The sequence below is a fragment of the Typopeltis vanoorti genome, chromosome 9, assembly GCF_054136105.1.
Source record: "Typopeltis vanoorti isolate ZY-2024b chromosome 9, IOZ_Tvanoo_1.0, whole genome shotgun sequence".
Lineage (NCBI taxonomy): Eukaryota > Metazoa > Arthropoda > Arachnida > Uropygi > Thelyphonidae > Typopeltis > Typopeltis vanoorti.
Window position 1 is genome coordinate 96,036,289 of NC_143557.1, and position 15,839 is coordinate 96,052,127.

Genomic DNA, 15,839 nt, shown 5'->3' on the forward strand with positions numbered 1-15,839 from the left:
TCCTTAACAATTTCAAAACACTTTTCAAGATTTTTAACCTTTTTCTTGTATGCTGGTTCTTTCAAATTATCTTTAAGGCCATGTCTAAATTGATTAAACAGCAACCATTCTAAAGAGGATTTCTCTTCAGATGAAACATTAAATTTATGAGCAATGCCCCAAAGTCTATGATAATATGCTGAAACAGACTCCCTATTACCTTGAATGCATTGATGAATTTTCAAATGTTAGAGCCTAATTCTCATACACTTGAAAATTCTGATACTAGCAAACTTTTAAATGTTGCATAACTGTCAGTGTCTCTCTCAGTAAAGGAGATGTGTTTAAGAATGTTTTGGCTATGCCCAATAATTTATTATGAAGTATAATTAATAAATGAAAATCTGACCATTTTCCCAAATCTCTAATTTTTTCAGCATATTGAAAAAATGTTTCTATGCTTTCACTACTATCTCCTGAGAAAGAAGGAATTACTAAAGTTGGATTAATTAACCTAAAAAATTCCTCATCTTTAACTAAAGAAACTTCACCATTAGAATTACTATCTCCTGTAGCCATTTTACTTGAGTCAAGATTTACTTTCTGGATTCTAAAAATAAAGTTAAGTCATAACCAATCCTATCGGCTGCACCATTGTTAATAATTACAAGTTATTTTTGTTTAGAGATGTTTATATCATTCAATCTCTTCATTTCTAACAATTATTTTTAATTTATTTCCAACTGTACCTATATATGCACAAAGATTCACTCCGATTGGTGCAATGACCTCTTTTTTACTATTGCTTTCAGAATCCAAATAAATCACTGACTCAAGACAAAAATAAACACATTTAATAAAACAAAAACAATATATATATATACACTTCAAACAATATTACATAACTACAAATTTAATTGGATCCAAGGCCTTTTTAAAAATAAACTTACACTTAAGACTAGACTAAACACTTTGTTTTCACAATGACAAAATGTTCATAGCCAGTTTCTTTCTGTGATCCAAGGCCTTTTTAAAAATAAACTTACACTTAAGACTAGACTAAACACTTTGTTTTCACAATGACAAAATGTTCATAGCCAGTTTCTTTCTGTGTCAAGGCCCTTTTCCAAAGATATATGACTTTATTCTTCATTTTTACAGGATCCTTTGTCATCACTTATGTAGCACATATTAATTCTTCCTAACTTAATTCTGTCTCTTTTTAGTAGAAATAATAGTTAGATACGGTGTCCTTAATACAGATGAAACTTCCTAATCAGAGTTTTCTTGAACATTCCTTTAGAACATAAATAGCAATTTCTTCATTTATTCACTAATGCTTATTGACAGTCTTAACTCTTCCACTTTAAAAGAATTCAGTTCTACGTTTCCCTTTTCAGAATCTACTATAAATCTTTCAAATAACGTTTCCTCCAATATTCCTTTTAAAATGCCTATAGCAATATTTTCTTTTATTTATAAATACTTATTCCACTTTGAAACTTAATAGTCCCATGATTCCTTTTTTGGAATATAATATTAATTTTCCTCCGACTGTCACATAAAAAAACTCGATTTCCTTTGAATCTAAATGTTTGCCGGCCTGTATTCTAATTTCTTTCCGAATGCTATCTTGTTTACTCTCCCTTTGCTTCGATGCAGAACTTGTTAGCTGTCAATCACACATCAAACTTCTCGGCGCGCATGCGCACTCCTTGAAACTGGCAAGTAAGAAACTAAATACAATGGCTGACACGGTGTCTCTGTTAGAGACAAGAGGATGTCTTCATAAAACACAACTTAATATTTTAAACTACAATAAAAATCTTTATAAAGTAATACAACTAATCAAATTCGGTAAGCACATAAACTTTTTAAATGCTTTACATATCATTTTGACAAAACAATTTCAATAACAGGCACATCACAAGTGCCAACAATGCATGTTATGAAATTAAAACTAATAAACATTCTAACATAAACAAGTCGTAAAAATATTCAGAATTTTAAATTATGATTATTTTAACACATTCCACTTGAATGCAGCTTGCAGTAACAATATACAATTCACCTCAACAGAAAGTGACTTTCATTTTTCTTCTCATCGCTTCTATCTTTCTACAAACTTTTTACATTATCAAATGAATTAAAATTCACAACAAACTGAATCACATGTTAATGGCAGGACATTTATATGAAGTGTGGCTATTAAATAATGAGACTGGTTGCAAAAATGTGATTTATTATTACAATTGTACAACTTAATTGTTATCCCTTTCAACATAACTCTCCTCTATCTATACACCGTTGCATACAAATTTTCCATTGTTGGAAGCAGTGCTGCAAGTCATCAGGTGTTATCTGCTTCAGTAGTGCTGCCATTTTCTCCTTTACCTCCTCCAATGACTGAAAATGGGTGCCCTCCAATGCAGATTTCAACTTTGGAAAAAGGTAAAAGTCACATAGAGCTAAGTCTGGCGAGTAAGGTGGATGGTCCAACACTGGGATCTTCTTATCAGCCAGATACTGCTTTACAGGCAGTGCACTGTGGGCTGGAGCATTGTCCTGATGAAGAATCCAAGCATTGTTCTTCCACAGATCAGGTATCTTCTTCCTCATTCGCTCTCTCAAGCTTGGCCAGAACCTCAAAGTAATAATGTTGGTTAAATGTCCGACTCTCTGGTTCCCATTCAACCATTACCATACCATTGATTTCAAAAAAATGATCAGCATTGCCTTCAGTTCTAACTTGCTCATTTTTGCTTTTTTCATTCTCAGCGACATGGGAGTTTTCCAGTGCATCAATTGTCTCTTTGTTTCTGGATCGTACTGGAAAATCCACATCTCATTTCCAAAGCTGAAATCCGAATTGAAGGGCACCCATTTTTAGTCAGTGGATGAGGTAAAGGAAAAAATGGTAGAGCTACTGAAGCAGATAACACCTGATGACTTGCAGCACTGCTTCCAACAATGGAAAATTTATATGCAACGGTATATAGATAGGGGAGGGGGGGGGGTGTTGAAGGGGATAACAATTAAGTTGTACAATTGTAATAATTAACCACATTTTTGCAACCAGTCTCATTATTTAATAGCCACACTTCGTAAACACAAACCAGTATATGACACAAATAAAGATGGCCCAAATCGTGTGAAAGAAATACAATTAAAATAAAACAGCCTAAAGACTGATTCTTCTGATAACCGATTCACAAAATATTTTCATCTAGTAAATGGAAAGCTTTCTTATATACCAGGACATTTTTTGTAAGATGATAAATTACAATGATAGAAAAAAACAGGAGGACCAAAAAACATGGTATAAATAATGGGAAAAACAAACTACAATAACGTAAATATGAAGTTTTCCTCTCTCTCTCTGTGTGTGTGCAAGCATGCGTGCACACATTAAATTACACTTAAAATTCTTCCGAGAATATATTTCATAAATATGCTTACCTGTCTTGACTTTGCTGACTCCTTAATACTGTAGAACATGGGACCTAATTCAGCTAACCAGTGACCATCAACAGCAGTAACACATTGCATGTATTCCTATAAAGTTAAATATTTTAAGAATTTTTAAAGAAACTGATGGGAGGGAAAAAACTGTCAGAAAAGAAAATGAGAATTCAAAATAATAACTTTCATTAAGAATACAGACTTCAAATAATAAACTTCACTTTTGCTATGTAATGTGCATAATGCTGGAGCTATAAGTATCTTTAAAATTATGTGCTTCTATTTAGCATAAGCGCATTTCAACCCCCCCCCCCCCCAACATGGTTGGTCAAGTATGCATCTCCACTCTCTAAATAAATCATAGGTTTGAATTCCACTGTGGGCATATGTCTTTAGGTGAGAGATGAATTTCATTGCTTGGAATGAAACCACCAACCTACCAACTTACTGGAGGTCTGAAGAAGCTCAAAAAAGTTTCATATTTGACACCCAGACAAGATTTCTGGAGAATTTAATCCTTAGTCCACTCATGATACTAATGTGTATGATTCGCTCACAACCATTCATGGGTTGGATTTATATTTAAAAAAAAAAAAGTACTCAGGAACCCTACTCTGGAGACCAAACACAGAACTCTTTTTAAGATAGTTCCACCCTCCAATAAAGATAGTAGTTTCGCACTGAGTGATAAATATCATCTACCATCTAAAGACTTTTGTGGATAGTAGATGATATTTACATGCATACTTCAATAGCATGCTATCCACTGAATCATTCAGCTTGGGAGAAATAATTTTTTTAGCATCAGTGAGATTTAAACCAAGCTTAAATGAGACTCTTATCTGAAACTAAGACTACTTGGTCATACTACCTTGTAGATTAGAATGGTTAAGTGATTAGAATATGACATTGCCTAACAAGCATGCCCCCCCCCCCTTTTTTTTTAACAATCCTCCCACACACAAACAAAACATTGTTTTGTACCTATGGCACATTAATGTTGTGAGCAGAGTAATGGTTAGATAATCCAGAAACCCCAATCAAGAAATCAAACAGTATATTTTCAAACCATTTCAGGGTTCCAATAAGCAGGATGAAAGTATCAACCTGACAATGAAATAAAGACTGATAAGCATATATGCCATAGGGAGAATTGAACCCATAGCCTATTAGTTAGAGTGGTGATACTACCTCAGTCAACCTAACTGACACAGCAATATAAGTATAACTATGACAAGATGCAAAAAAGGCATTAATTTATGGTCTCAGCCTTAAGCTCTAAAAATTGAAATTATATTACTGCATAAGCATCATGGATATAGATAATAGAAAGAGAAAGAACAGGAACAGACTATGAATAGGATTATGATAAGGAATTTATTGGAATGGTTATAATGCTGAGTGCTTTTCCATCTTTCTGCTAGACATTCCATTTCCAAGAGTGCTCTGTAACTTTTATAACTGGTTTCCTTGATTTAATGCTCTGACATAGGAAAGAGGGAGAATAATATAAATACAATGGATTTTATTTTCCTGATATATTCTCTAGTTACTGCAGATTCTCTCTGTAACTTGAAAGGACAGACATTGATTAACACCAAGGGTTGAGCAGTCAGCGTGTTCCTTGGTATTCTGATGATGATCTCTATTGAATTCTTTGATTCTGCATTTCAATGACATTGCTGCACTTCTCTCAATACAAGGGAAAGTGTGCTTCTTTGAACAGTTTTTCCTGCGCTACCTAACTTGTTAACGATGATGATGATGATGTGATTCCCAGCATTAATTTTCATCATGACGTTCCTCAGATGTTCGTTACACATAAAGAGATTGGAGTCACATGTGAACAAGCTTCTTTCTGCCAAGAAACTTTATTATTGCAGCAGAAACTACCATTTTGTAGTAGTTTCAGAATTAAGTTTCAGATCTATGAATAGAAATAGGTGCAAGATAACAATGGTTATGCCATTTGTATATAGTTATTTCTGTCCTTTTACTGAGATGGAAATTTAAAACAGAGACCTCTCAATCAAGGGAATCAACTACAGTCATTGTGATAAAGAGAAATAAATTAATTGTTGTCTTTAATGTTACATGGTGATCAGCATTCATTTTGGTAAATTATGAAACCTACAACATGGTTCCTACTGTAGACTCACTGCACAAACACAAGCAACATTCTTCCCACACAGCTTCAAGCCAAGCAAACTATCATGTTGGGGGTTGAATGGAATATTTACAGACTGGGAAAGGATTAAAACTAATTTTAACACTTCCAATATTTTGTCTCAGCCACTGAGACATCTTCAGGGATTACAAATAACACATACAAAGACAACACAAGACTAAATGTGTGTACAAAATCAGAAGTGAAATTATGTTTGTGCAGTAGAATTTCACTTTTGATTTTGTCATCTTTTCCATTAGGAATTGGAAAGGACTTGGGTTTATTCCATTTATTCCACTGAATCTCTGACTAGCACACTGCATGCAAGATCTAGAATACAGAAATAATCTTGATATTCTCTTGAACCTCTCAAAGTTAGAGAGGCTGTGTAAGCAAGGCTTTTTGGTGAACTTCATAATGTCATAAAAGTTGGCCTTTTCAGTCTGTTCAGAATCTTTTCAGATAAGAAGTCATGTTATCTTGGTTATAAAGAACTATACAGTTTAATTAATGAAAGCTAAAAATAATATCCATTAAATATTTTCATTATATCTTCATCTATAATGTCTGTTAAGGTCTTGCATGTCTAATCACCTTGGAGAGAGAGAGAGAGATCACTGGTAAGAAACCAGTGATCTCTGGTTTCTTACCAGTGATCACTAGTTGAAGCATTATAGAAGGGCACAAATGATCTCTAAGTCAAATAAGATGTTTTCGAACAAACAATCTCTTTTTATTAGCAAAAAGCATGAAATTAAAAAAAATTTTTTTTAGCCTTCCTTAACCAACAGGTCACCTCTAATTACAAATTTTAATTTCTACCAGAACTACAATCATGTTCATAGAAACCACATCTGCTGTAACCATGTTTTTTGGTAATTAAATTTGAATGCTTATTTGAAAAAGGATAATAACACAATAATTGTCACAAATAATGAAGAAGGTAATATAACATTTTTAATTTTGATTAATATTTGGCTCCTTTTTAGTACAAGATGTGATATAATTGGGAATGACAACAAACTTGACAAATTTGCAAATATTTCAAAATGGAATGGACTGGGATATTTTCACTGGAAAAACAAATACTGTTATCAAAGGTTAGTTTACTACACAGCTTTACTAACAATCAAAGCTGAAAATTTACTTTTTTGTATTTAGTACTTCATGGGGCCTCCTCTTGCCTTTATTACAGCTTGGCATCAGCAGGGTATTGACAAAATCAATTTCCTGATAGATGCAACTGTCAATTCAAGGTTCTATACCCTTATAATGGCTTCTTGGAGAGCTCCTGAAGTGTTTTTGGCTTCTTGTGTATTTCAGTCTCCATTTGGTACCACAAATTCTCAATGGGTTGAGATCTGGCTGTTTCCTGCCATATTAGTTACTGAATTGAGTGTTCATTGAACCACTTATTAACCTGCAACAAAAACTAAAGCTTTTTTTACGTACTGAACTCAATTCGTGTAGTACATTTTAGGGTTATAATAGCATTACTTGCACAATTACAAGGAGTAGAGTCATCCTGAAAAATGCAGATCGTTGTTACAGTAAAGTGCTCTCTGATAGTAGGCAGCAATTCTAAAATTTTCTGGTAACTTGTGCATTCAATGAACATTTAATGAAATGCAAGCGACCAACACCATAATATGACATGCAGCCCCAGATCGTCAGGGTTGAATATTTCCCCTGATCATATTCAGTCTGCTTTTTTTTTTTTTTTCTCGTCAGAAAAAATTACTCTTTTCCATTGATCAGGGATCCATTCTCTTGAAAAAAGAATCCAAGAACATCAATCATCCATTCTTCACAATAAACCTGAAAAGTCTGGTTTGGCTCAACACGGGATTGAAACTGACCACAGCATCCTTTGGTCCAAAACGCGCCTCTTACATAGATCCCGTTATAGGTTCGAACGTTTGTTCAAGGAAAGCGTGGAGGCCTTGCTCCATCATCCCAACCTGAATCGTAATGACTGCATATCTATATCAAAAATCTGGGAAAGCCTAATCAAGATTACTCATTAATTTTTTTTTTTTTTTTTTTTTTTTTTTTTTTTTTTTTTTTTTTAATAGCAAATTCAATCATGTTTCTACTTCAAAATATTTCGTTTCATACTTAGTGATATAACATCACGCGGCATGTTCTAATTTCAACGATCTATTGTTAGTATTCTAGCTTGTATATTTTTTAAACTGTTCTTGTAATACCACCGACGATGGTCTGCTATTTCCAGACCGAAATATTTGGTTAAATAAATATCTTTCTTGTGATTACGTGATTATATCATTCAGTCTTATGTCGCAAGTATCCTTAAAACAACAAACTATTACATTATACATCACGTAATCATGTAATACAAGAAATATATAATGATAAACCAATAAAAATGACCATTTAACTACTAAAAAACTATATTTATGTAAGGTGATGCTGTTTTTATGAACATGGGTGTACCAGATGCTATGAGGGATGTTCCAAAATTTATTCTCACATGCATTGCTCAATCTAATCTCTCTCTCTCTCTCAACTTTTCAATTTTCTTCATTACATAAGTTCTAATATACTTTCTTCACGACTAACATAGTTAAACTCTACAGGTTATTATTGGAATGATTTTCTCATGTCTGCTTTGACTTCTTCATTTTCAAAACTGATATTCCTGAGATGTCTTATTTAGGTATTAATAATCAGAAGCTTAATAGAGCTAGGTCAAAACTGTACAGATTGTACTCCACAACTTCAAACTTGATCTTTTCAATAGTCACTGAACTGACTTGGTTGACATGTAAGTGCTAATCTAAATGTTTAATGTCAATGCTAGGAATCTCTGGATTGTTTGATGAATTTCACTGCTTAAATGCTCAGCTTTCTCAGCTGCACTTGAGATTTTCGATATTGTTAAGGCAGTTCACAAATGCTAATTTTATAAATAAAATTCTATCAACAAAGTTACAACTAAAATAATCCCATCATGGCCTACCAGTGGAACACAGCCCACAAATCAAGAAATTCTATGTGCACTACACATCATAACAATGTTATGCTTAAAATTCTTCATTTAGTGAAACAGATAAGGTTGGAAGGAAATAGCAAAACTAAAAAAAAGTTGCTCCTACCACTTAAAAGGGAAAAAAAAAAGATTAACAAAGCAAAACTTTCTAATACTTACCTTAGCAGTCATGATCAGTTCATGATATACAACATAATCTGGAGTAAAACCCATCCCAAAGAGAGCACTAGTAGGATGAAGATGACAAGGCATTCCTGTTCGGCAGTTTACATATTCACCAATACCTTTTAGACGAGCAGCTTGGTGGAAATAAGCAGAACAGATGCACTTTCGAATGATATCCCAATCTGTGCCACAAGATAGTAATTTCATTTTCTGTTGTACCATAATATCTTTTAACTGCTGTCGAACCTCACGCACCTATATATTTCAATATATTCGATATCTTAGACTAGAACATATTAGAGTTACAAGTGAAATATAAATTAATATAACAAATATAATTGTTAAAACTAATATTTCTGTTTTCATAGCAGAACATTTTAAGATGATTATGATTTCAGCTAATACCACACTGTCTTAGAGATCCCAAAACTACTCTCATTTACCAATGAAAATTAAATGATTACACATCTAGGATAGTACATAAAAGGAATATCCATGTGTGCCTTTTCTGATGAAACTAGAATGTTCATCACAAAGCTAGTTGTTGCTGTCACATTCTGTGACATAAGGCATGTCACACATCCTAGCTACACAACGGTTAGATTTTTGATAAATGCAGACCACCAAACTTAGTGTAAAATTAAATCGTGTAACAAAAAAAAAACACAATTTTTTTTTCGTTATACATTTTGTTATGGGGATACAGAATATTTCTGAGATTCCTTTAAAGTTTCTTATAAAACAGTTATGATCAATATATGGCATTTCTGTTTTGGGCCAAAATACTTGGTGACCTCTAAGAACTGCAGCTGGGATATTATATGCTTTAAGCTATAGAACATAACAGCAACTAGCTTTGTTCGAATGTTTGCATATTAGTTAATATAATGGTTTTTGTCACTCTATTTATGTACTAGACCATTGAAGTTCATGAAAAATTTGTTATGCATAATTATTACTTTATTTATTTTAATAAACGTCTTATATCCCCACAGCAATGATGCAAGTCTAATGGCTTACAAAACTTGTCGAGTTATATTGTTTAGTTTAATAAAATCCAATTCTTGTTAAGAAACAAGAGATCTCCATACTGGAAGTTAAATGAGCATTTGCTAAACTACAAGAAATATTGCAAGTCGTTATCTTCAAAATCTTTCCTAATATCTTCATTTTTAAGATAATTATGCCATTGATGTCATTGTTCACTTCCCTAATTTTTCTCTGAACTCTGATAAATCTGTGGTTGCTAGTCTCTGATCTATTTTATTTCTAATCCAGCTCATAGTTCCATAAGTTAAATTGCTTAGTTCCATAAGTTAAATTGCTTAAACATATTGTATAAAATGTTCAAAACAGCTAGATTAATGTCAAATGGCTCGACAAATATGCTTGCTTACTTGCATGTAGTGAGCAGATTTTGCCAGTGGCTGCACATTGGACAAAACAGAATATTTTTTATTTAATAAAAATTAAATTAAATTAAAAAAATAAAACCATTCTAAACAAATTATTTTTAACTTTAAGAAAACACAGATACAGCATTCCCTAATCACTGGAACTCCCAGTGGCTTACTGGGAAAAAAAAAAAAAAAAGGAGTGGTCTTGAGCAGGTATGGTTCTGTATAATTTGTCAAGCCCTGACTTATTCTGTTATCTATTTCCATACTTAACTTAATTTGCCATCTTCACTAAAAATGGCGCCTAAATAGGTAAAACAGTTATGTTCTGTAGGTTTTATTCATTCAGGATATAACTGATATTTCCATTTTATATAATTCTCACATTCAGCTCTATTTTCCTTTCATAAAGTAGTATGATGAGAGGCACTACTTCAATTACAATTCAGAAAGTCAAAACATCTGAGATTCAACCTTTCTGAATTATGCTATAGTGCCAAAATATAACTTTTGAAAAACCTATAGAATATAGTGTCATGCATAAGTAAAGTGGTCCTTAGGAAAAACAGTGAGAAAACGCTCCAGAGAATATGGAGCGTGGAATGAAACAGAGGGATAGGAATTGGAAAGAGTAGGCTCGATGATAATGTTCCCAGCTCTGAATGCATAAAACTGGACTGTAAATGGATATCATCTAGCAGCTGTGCACATTCCCAGAAGAAACTGGAGTAAGAATGAAAATCAGCCTATCAACAGCATCCACAAAAATTCCTACAAAAAAAAGGCACAAGATAAAAAAAGAATACCCTAGAGAAAGTGACTGGAGAGCTGCAGAAGAGATGCCAACTACCAACTGAACTCATCCTCTTCGGAACAGCACTGAGCACTTCTACAAAGGTCTCCAAATTAACCATTCAAAATATACAAACATCACTCTCAAGTTGGGTAGATATGGGATTTACATTAAGTCAGCAGCCATATAGGCAAGAAGCAAGCAATGTCCCAAGAAGAAAGGATACTAAATCCCTTGGAGACATCCCATGGATACAAATATCTGCCACAGAAAAGGCACCAGAAGCACAAGTCAGCCCAAGAAGACAAATCCAATGACGTCCAAAGATCTAAATATCACCATTAGAGAGGAAAAGTGAGAATACATCGCAATATACATACATAGTTTATTCACAATATGATACAATGTGAAAAGGGAAAAGAGATCTATATTAAAAATTAAATATTGCAAATTATGGTCTTCCAAGGCTATCTTGAGCTAACTGGTAGGTCAGATAGAGCTTTGCAGTTCAGCCCACTGATGATTTCACATATGTATTGCCAAAATTGTTTGCATGGTCTTCCTCTACTGCATTTGCCATCTTCTGGTTTGTACAGGATGAGGAATTCCAAAAAAGGGCGAGACTTCAGGATGTCTGAGTTGATGCCCAAGCCATCTGAGTAGTAGTGTTTTGACTATACTAACAAGTGGTTCTTGCTTAGCCAGATTTAGCACAGCAGAGTTAGTGATGCGGTCCATCCAGGTGTATCCAAGGATCAGTCTGAGATATGTAGTTCCAAAGGAGTTAATTAGATCTGTAGTTTTTTTGTGCTTATTGTCCAGGTTTGAGAACCATACAAGAAGATGGATCTACTGGTTGCATGGTATAGTATTAATTTGTCTTTAATGATACTAATGATGATTTCCAGATGGAGCAGAGTTTGTTATGGAAGACTAGAGATTTTTACATTTTTTGATATCATTTTCTGTATTGCTGATGTACGATCCAAGGTATTGAAAGTCCTTTACTCTTTCTAAGGGTTTATTGTTGATATGAATCCCAATATATCTGAAGTTAATAAGAAAATTCCCATCCCAATGGAAAATAGCAAAGAGGCTATCTTCCAATACTAATCATGGAAGTTAGTGATACTGAAGCTTGGAATGTCTGACTACAAGAACTGCCAAAGGAGTGCCCCACATCATCATCATTAATAAAAAACCATGAAGGCCATCAAGAAAAGGTTATCTATGTATAGGAGGAAGAACTTATATGCATCCAAATGCATCCAAGCCATCCAACTATAGCACATATACAACAAATGATCAAAGAAGAAACTGGTGATACACTCCAAAGGGTAGAAGGCAGACCATAAAATGGTATTTTTGGCTCTCATGAACCCAAGACAATTCTCTTGAAATACCAAGGGCACCTATATGTGGAACTTAACATAAAAGTTATTACACAGAAAGAACTACAAATATTCAGGAGCATTAACCAATATACACACATACATGAAAATCATTTCAAAAATCCTGCATACTACATTTAAATAACCAGTGAGATAATGTAATAGTTATGATTACACATCAATTGTATGTAAGTTAGACTCAGAGTAATATTGTTGTGTGTTCTCTTTCTGGTGTTCCTGTTCCATGAAATAAGATTTTGAAATGAAAGCAAAATTTGGCATCAGATATTATGTGATGACCTGTGTTTGGTATTTGTATATCAAAATTGAAATCCTATGCAAAAAATACCCAAATAAGATTCACAGTGTTATGGTATCCTGTTTCCATGGAAGTCAGACAAGCATTAAAAATAATTCAAGCGGTAGACCATTGACATCTACAAATGACACGTTGGTGGTACATCAACTACTTGCTGGTAGAAGATCAGTGCAAACATGATGAAATCACAAATTAAGTAAACATTCTCAACTACATATGTTTTGAGAATTCTCTCTGAAATTTGAAGAAAACCAGCAAGCAGCTCACAGGAGAATTGCACAAGAACAGCTGTATGATTATGAAGAACAGTTTCTGAACAAAATAGTTATCATACAAAACAATTTTTCAATTCTCATATTGAAAAAAGTCAGCTTCTCCTGATTTGAAAAATGTCAGAATCAACAATCAAAATTTAATTTAATGACAATAATGACTTATGACAGAAATGAAGTGTTAGTGATAGACACAGCACTTATAAGGATGACTAACAGCAGCATGCGGTTAGTTTCTATGAGATATTTTGGGCCCAAAAATATGCAGCAAAAGACTTAACAGGCTTATAATCATAGCAAGCCACATTCTACATTACAATGTGAGGTAATGTATTTCATGTAATCTTAGGAAAAAGTGTGAATGGCAAGTGCTTCCTCACCTTTGTACAGTCCTGATACAAGCCCTCCGGCTTTAATCTATTCTTTAAGTTTAAAGAACCACTCCATGGCATATGCTTTATTATAAAAGCATGATCCAACTTATCAGACAAAGAAGGTTTGATGATAGGAATACAAGACATATCCAAACACTGTGCAGCCAATAATGCAGATGCATGTGAGACTTTTGAAATGACCCACACAAACACACAATCTACATAGAAGTTTCAAAACTGTTAGAAACAGATGTGTGATGTGACTGTATTGAAAATTTAATATAACAATTTAAAAATTACTGTTATGTAAATAGTGTATATAATATAACTAAACCAAAACTGATGCCAAATTCAAATAAAATCAAACTAAAATTTGCAGATAATCCTATTAAAATTGTGGAAGCTATATTTAAGTCAGTCAGTTAGTTTTAAGGAAAAACAAGGTAAAGAAAAATAAGTTGAGGAATCACACAAGGAAATGAGGAATTTTGGCTGTTATAAAGATTATCTGTTAGGAGATTTACCATTAACTGTATGCTTAAAAAGAAAGCTATTTAATATGTGCATTATTCCAGAGAGAAGAATACTCCATATAACAAAAAAAATGATAGAAATACTAGAATTAGAGAGATGACTAAAGTAGAAGATACTGGGAAGTACTGTCATCATCATCATCATCATCATACGTATCAAGGATTTAGGCCTAGTATGGCCTGTTCCGGCCTTAAAAGTCATGGTTGAATCGTTTAAGAGAACATCCTGGTTTACTTTTTCCTAATGGCTTGTACTTTAAGGCTGGTTTTGGTAATCTTTCTGTTTTCATTCTTTGAACGTGTTCCATCCATTTATGTTTATATTTTTTAATTTTTTCTATTACTGGTTCTTGGTTTAATTCTTTCATAATATCTTTGTTTCTTTTGTGATCAAATAGGGTATATTTTGCAGTTTTTCTCATAAACTTCATTTCTGCTGTTGTTAATCTTTGTTTGTCTTTTTGTTTTATTGTCCAGATTTCACTTCCATACATTAAGACCGGTAGGGCTAATGTATTGTATACTTTTAGCCTGGTTTGTTCTTGAACTAGGTTTGGTTTAATTATAGAGTTAATTACTCCTGTTATTTTTAAATATTTTGCAATTTTTATGTTTATATCTTTTTCATTTTCATAAGTGATCATACATCCTAGGTAGTTAAATGAATTCACCTGTTCTAAGATCTTGTTATCTATTACTATTTTAGTTCTTGCTGGATCTTGTCCTTTAAAGGCCATAGTTTTTGCTTTCTCCGTTGATATTATAATACCATAATCTTTGGATATCTCATTTAGATTTAAAATAGCTTTCTGTAAGTTATCTTCAGAATTTGTAATTATTATTTGGTCGTCTGCAAAGAGGAGAGTGTTTAAGTTAACTGTAGGTAAAAGTTTAATTCCTTGATGTACATTTTTACTCCATTTTATTGTTATTTCATTTAAGTAAATATTAAAAGGAGTTGCTGAGAGGGGACATCCCTGTCGGACCCCTTGGTTTATCTCTCTTGTATATGATAACTCGTGATTTAATCTTATTCGTATTTGGTTATTTTCATATATACTTGTGATAGCTTTTAGGATATTATTTGGTATTTGTCTTTCTTTTAATATGTTTCTTTTAACTTTGTCAAATGCTTTTTCAAAGTCAATAAATGCAATATGTGTTTCTAAATTATATTCTCTTCTTTTCTCTATTATTAATTTTAGGCAGAAGGCTGGGTCTATACATGATCGTCCTTTTCTAAATCCATTCTGTACCTCTAGAATAAATTTTTCGGAATATTTCATTAGTTTGTTAAGATTCTGCTATATATTTTGTAACAGGAATTTAGTATACTGATACCTCGATAGTTTTTAGTATCATCTCTATTACCTTTCTTAAAGATAGGAATCACAATTGCTTTTTTCCATTCTACTGGGGGGATACCAGTTGAGTAAATTTTATTTAAGAATAATAAGAGTCTTTCTTTGAATCTTGTTCCTGCGTATTTATATAGTTCTGAACGTAGCTTATCTTCTCCAGGTGATTTTCCGTTTCTTGTTTCTTTCAGGCTGATTTCTAATTCTTCAATTATTTCCTTTTCATTATCGTTAATTGTTTGCCAGTTGTCTTTTTTAAAATATTTGTCTGTCCACAGTTCTGTGTAGTAATTTAGAAATTCTTCTAATTTCAATTCAGTGGTTAATTTTATGTTTTCTTTGGTATCTGCATTTAGGTGTTTCAAAATCTTCTATACATTGGGTCTTATTTTATATAAATCATGTTCTAAATTAGAAACAAATTTATTCCATGATTTTCTATGTCTTTTTCTGACTTCCCTTTTAGCTATGGCTCTTATTCTTTTATATTCTATTTCATCTTCTAATCTTTTAATGCTTAACCATTTGTGATTGGCTTCTTTTTTCTTTTTGATTATTTCTTTGATTTTATCATCCCAGATCTTCAGTTTTTTTCTTTTATTGAATTTTTTGGTCT

The 15,839-nt window shown here is 32.8% G+C and overlaps 1 protein-coding gene across 1 annotated transcript in view; it reads right to left on the reverse strand.

Annotated features, from left to right (window-relative positions):
- The window catches only part of Prp16 (ATP-dependent RNA helicase l(1)G0007), a 261,425-nt gene that overhangs the window by 20,196 nt on the left and 225,390 nt on the right, over positions 1-15,839 (reverse strand). The window contains exons 21-22 of the mRNA XM_090397330.1: positions 8,781-9,041; positions 3,439-3,534 (exon numbers count right to left, since the gene is read on the reverse strand). Coding sequence (XP_090253456.1) covers positions 3,439-3,534; positions 8,781-9,041 — 357 coding nt within the window. The remainder of the gene's footprint in view (positions 1-3,438; positions 3,535-8,780; positions 9,042-15,839) is intronic.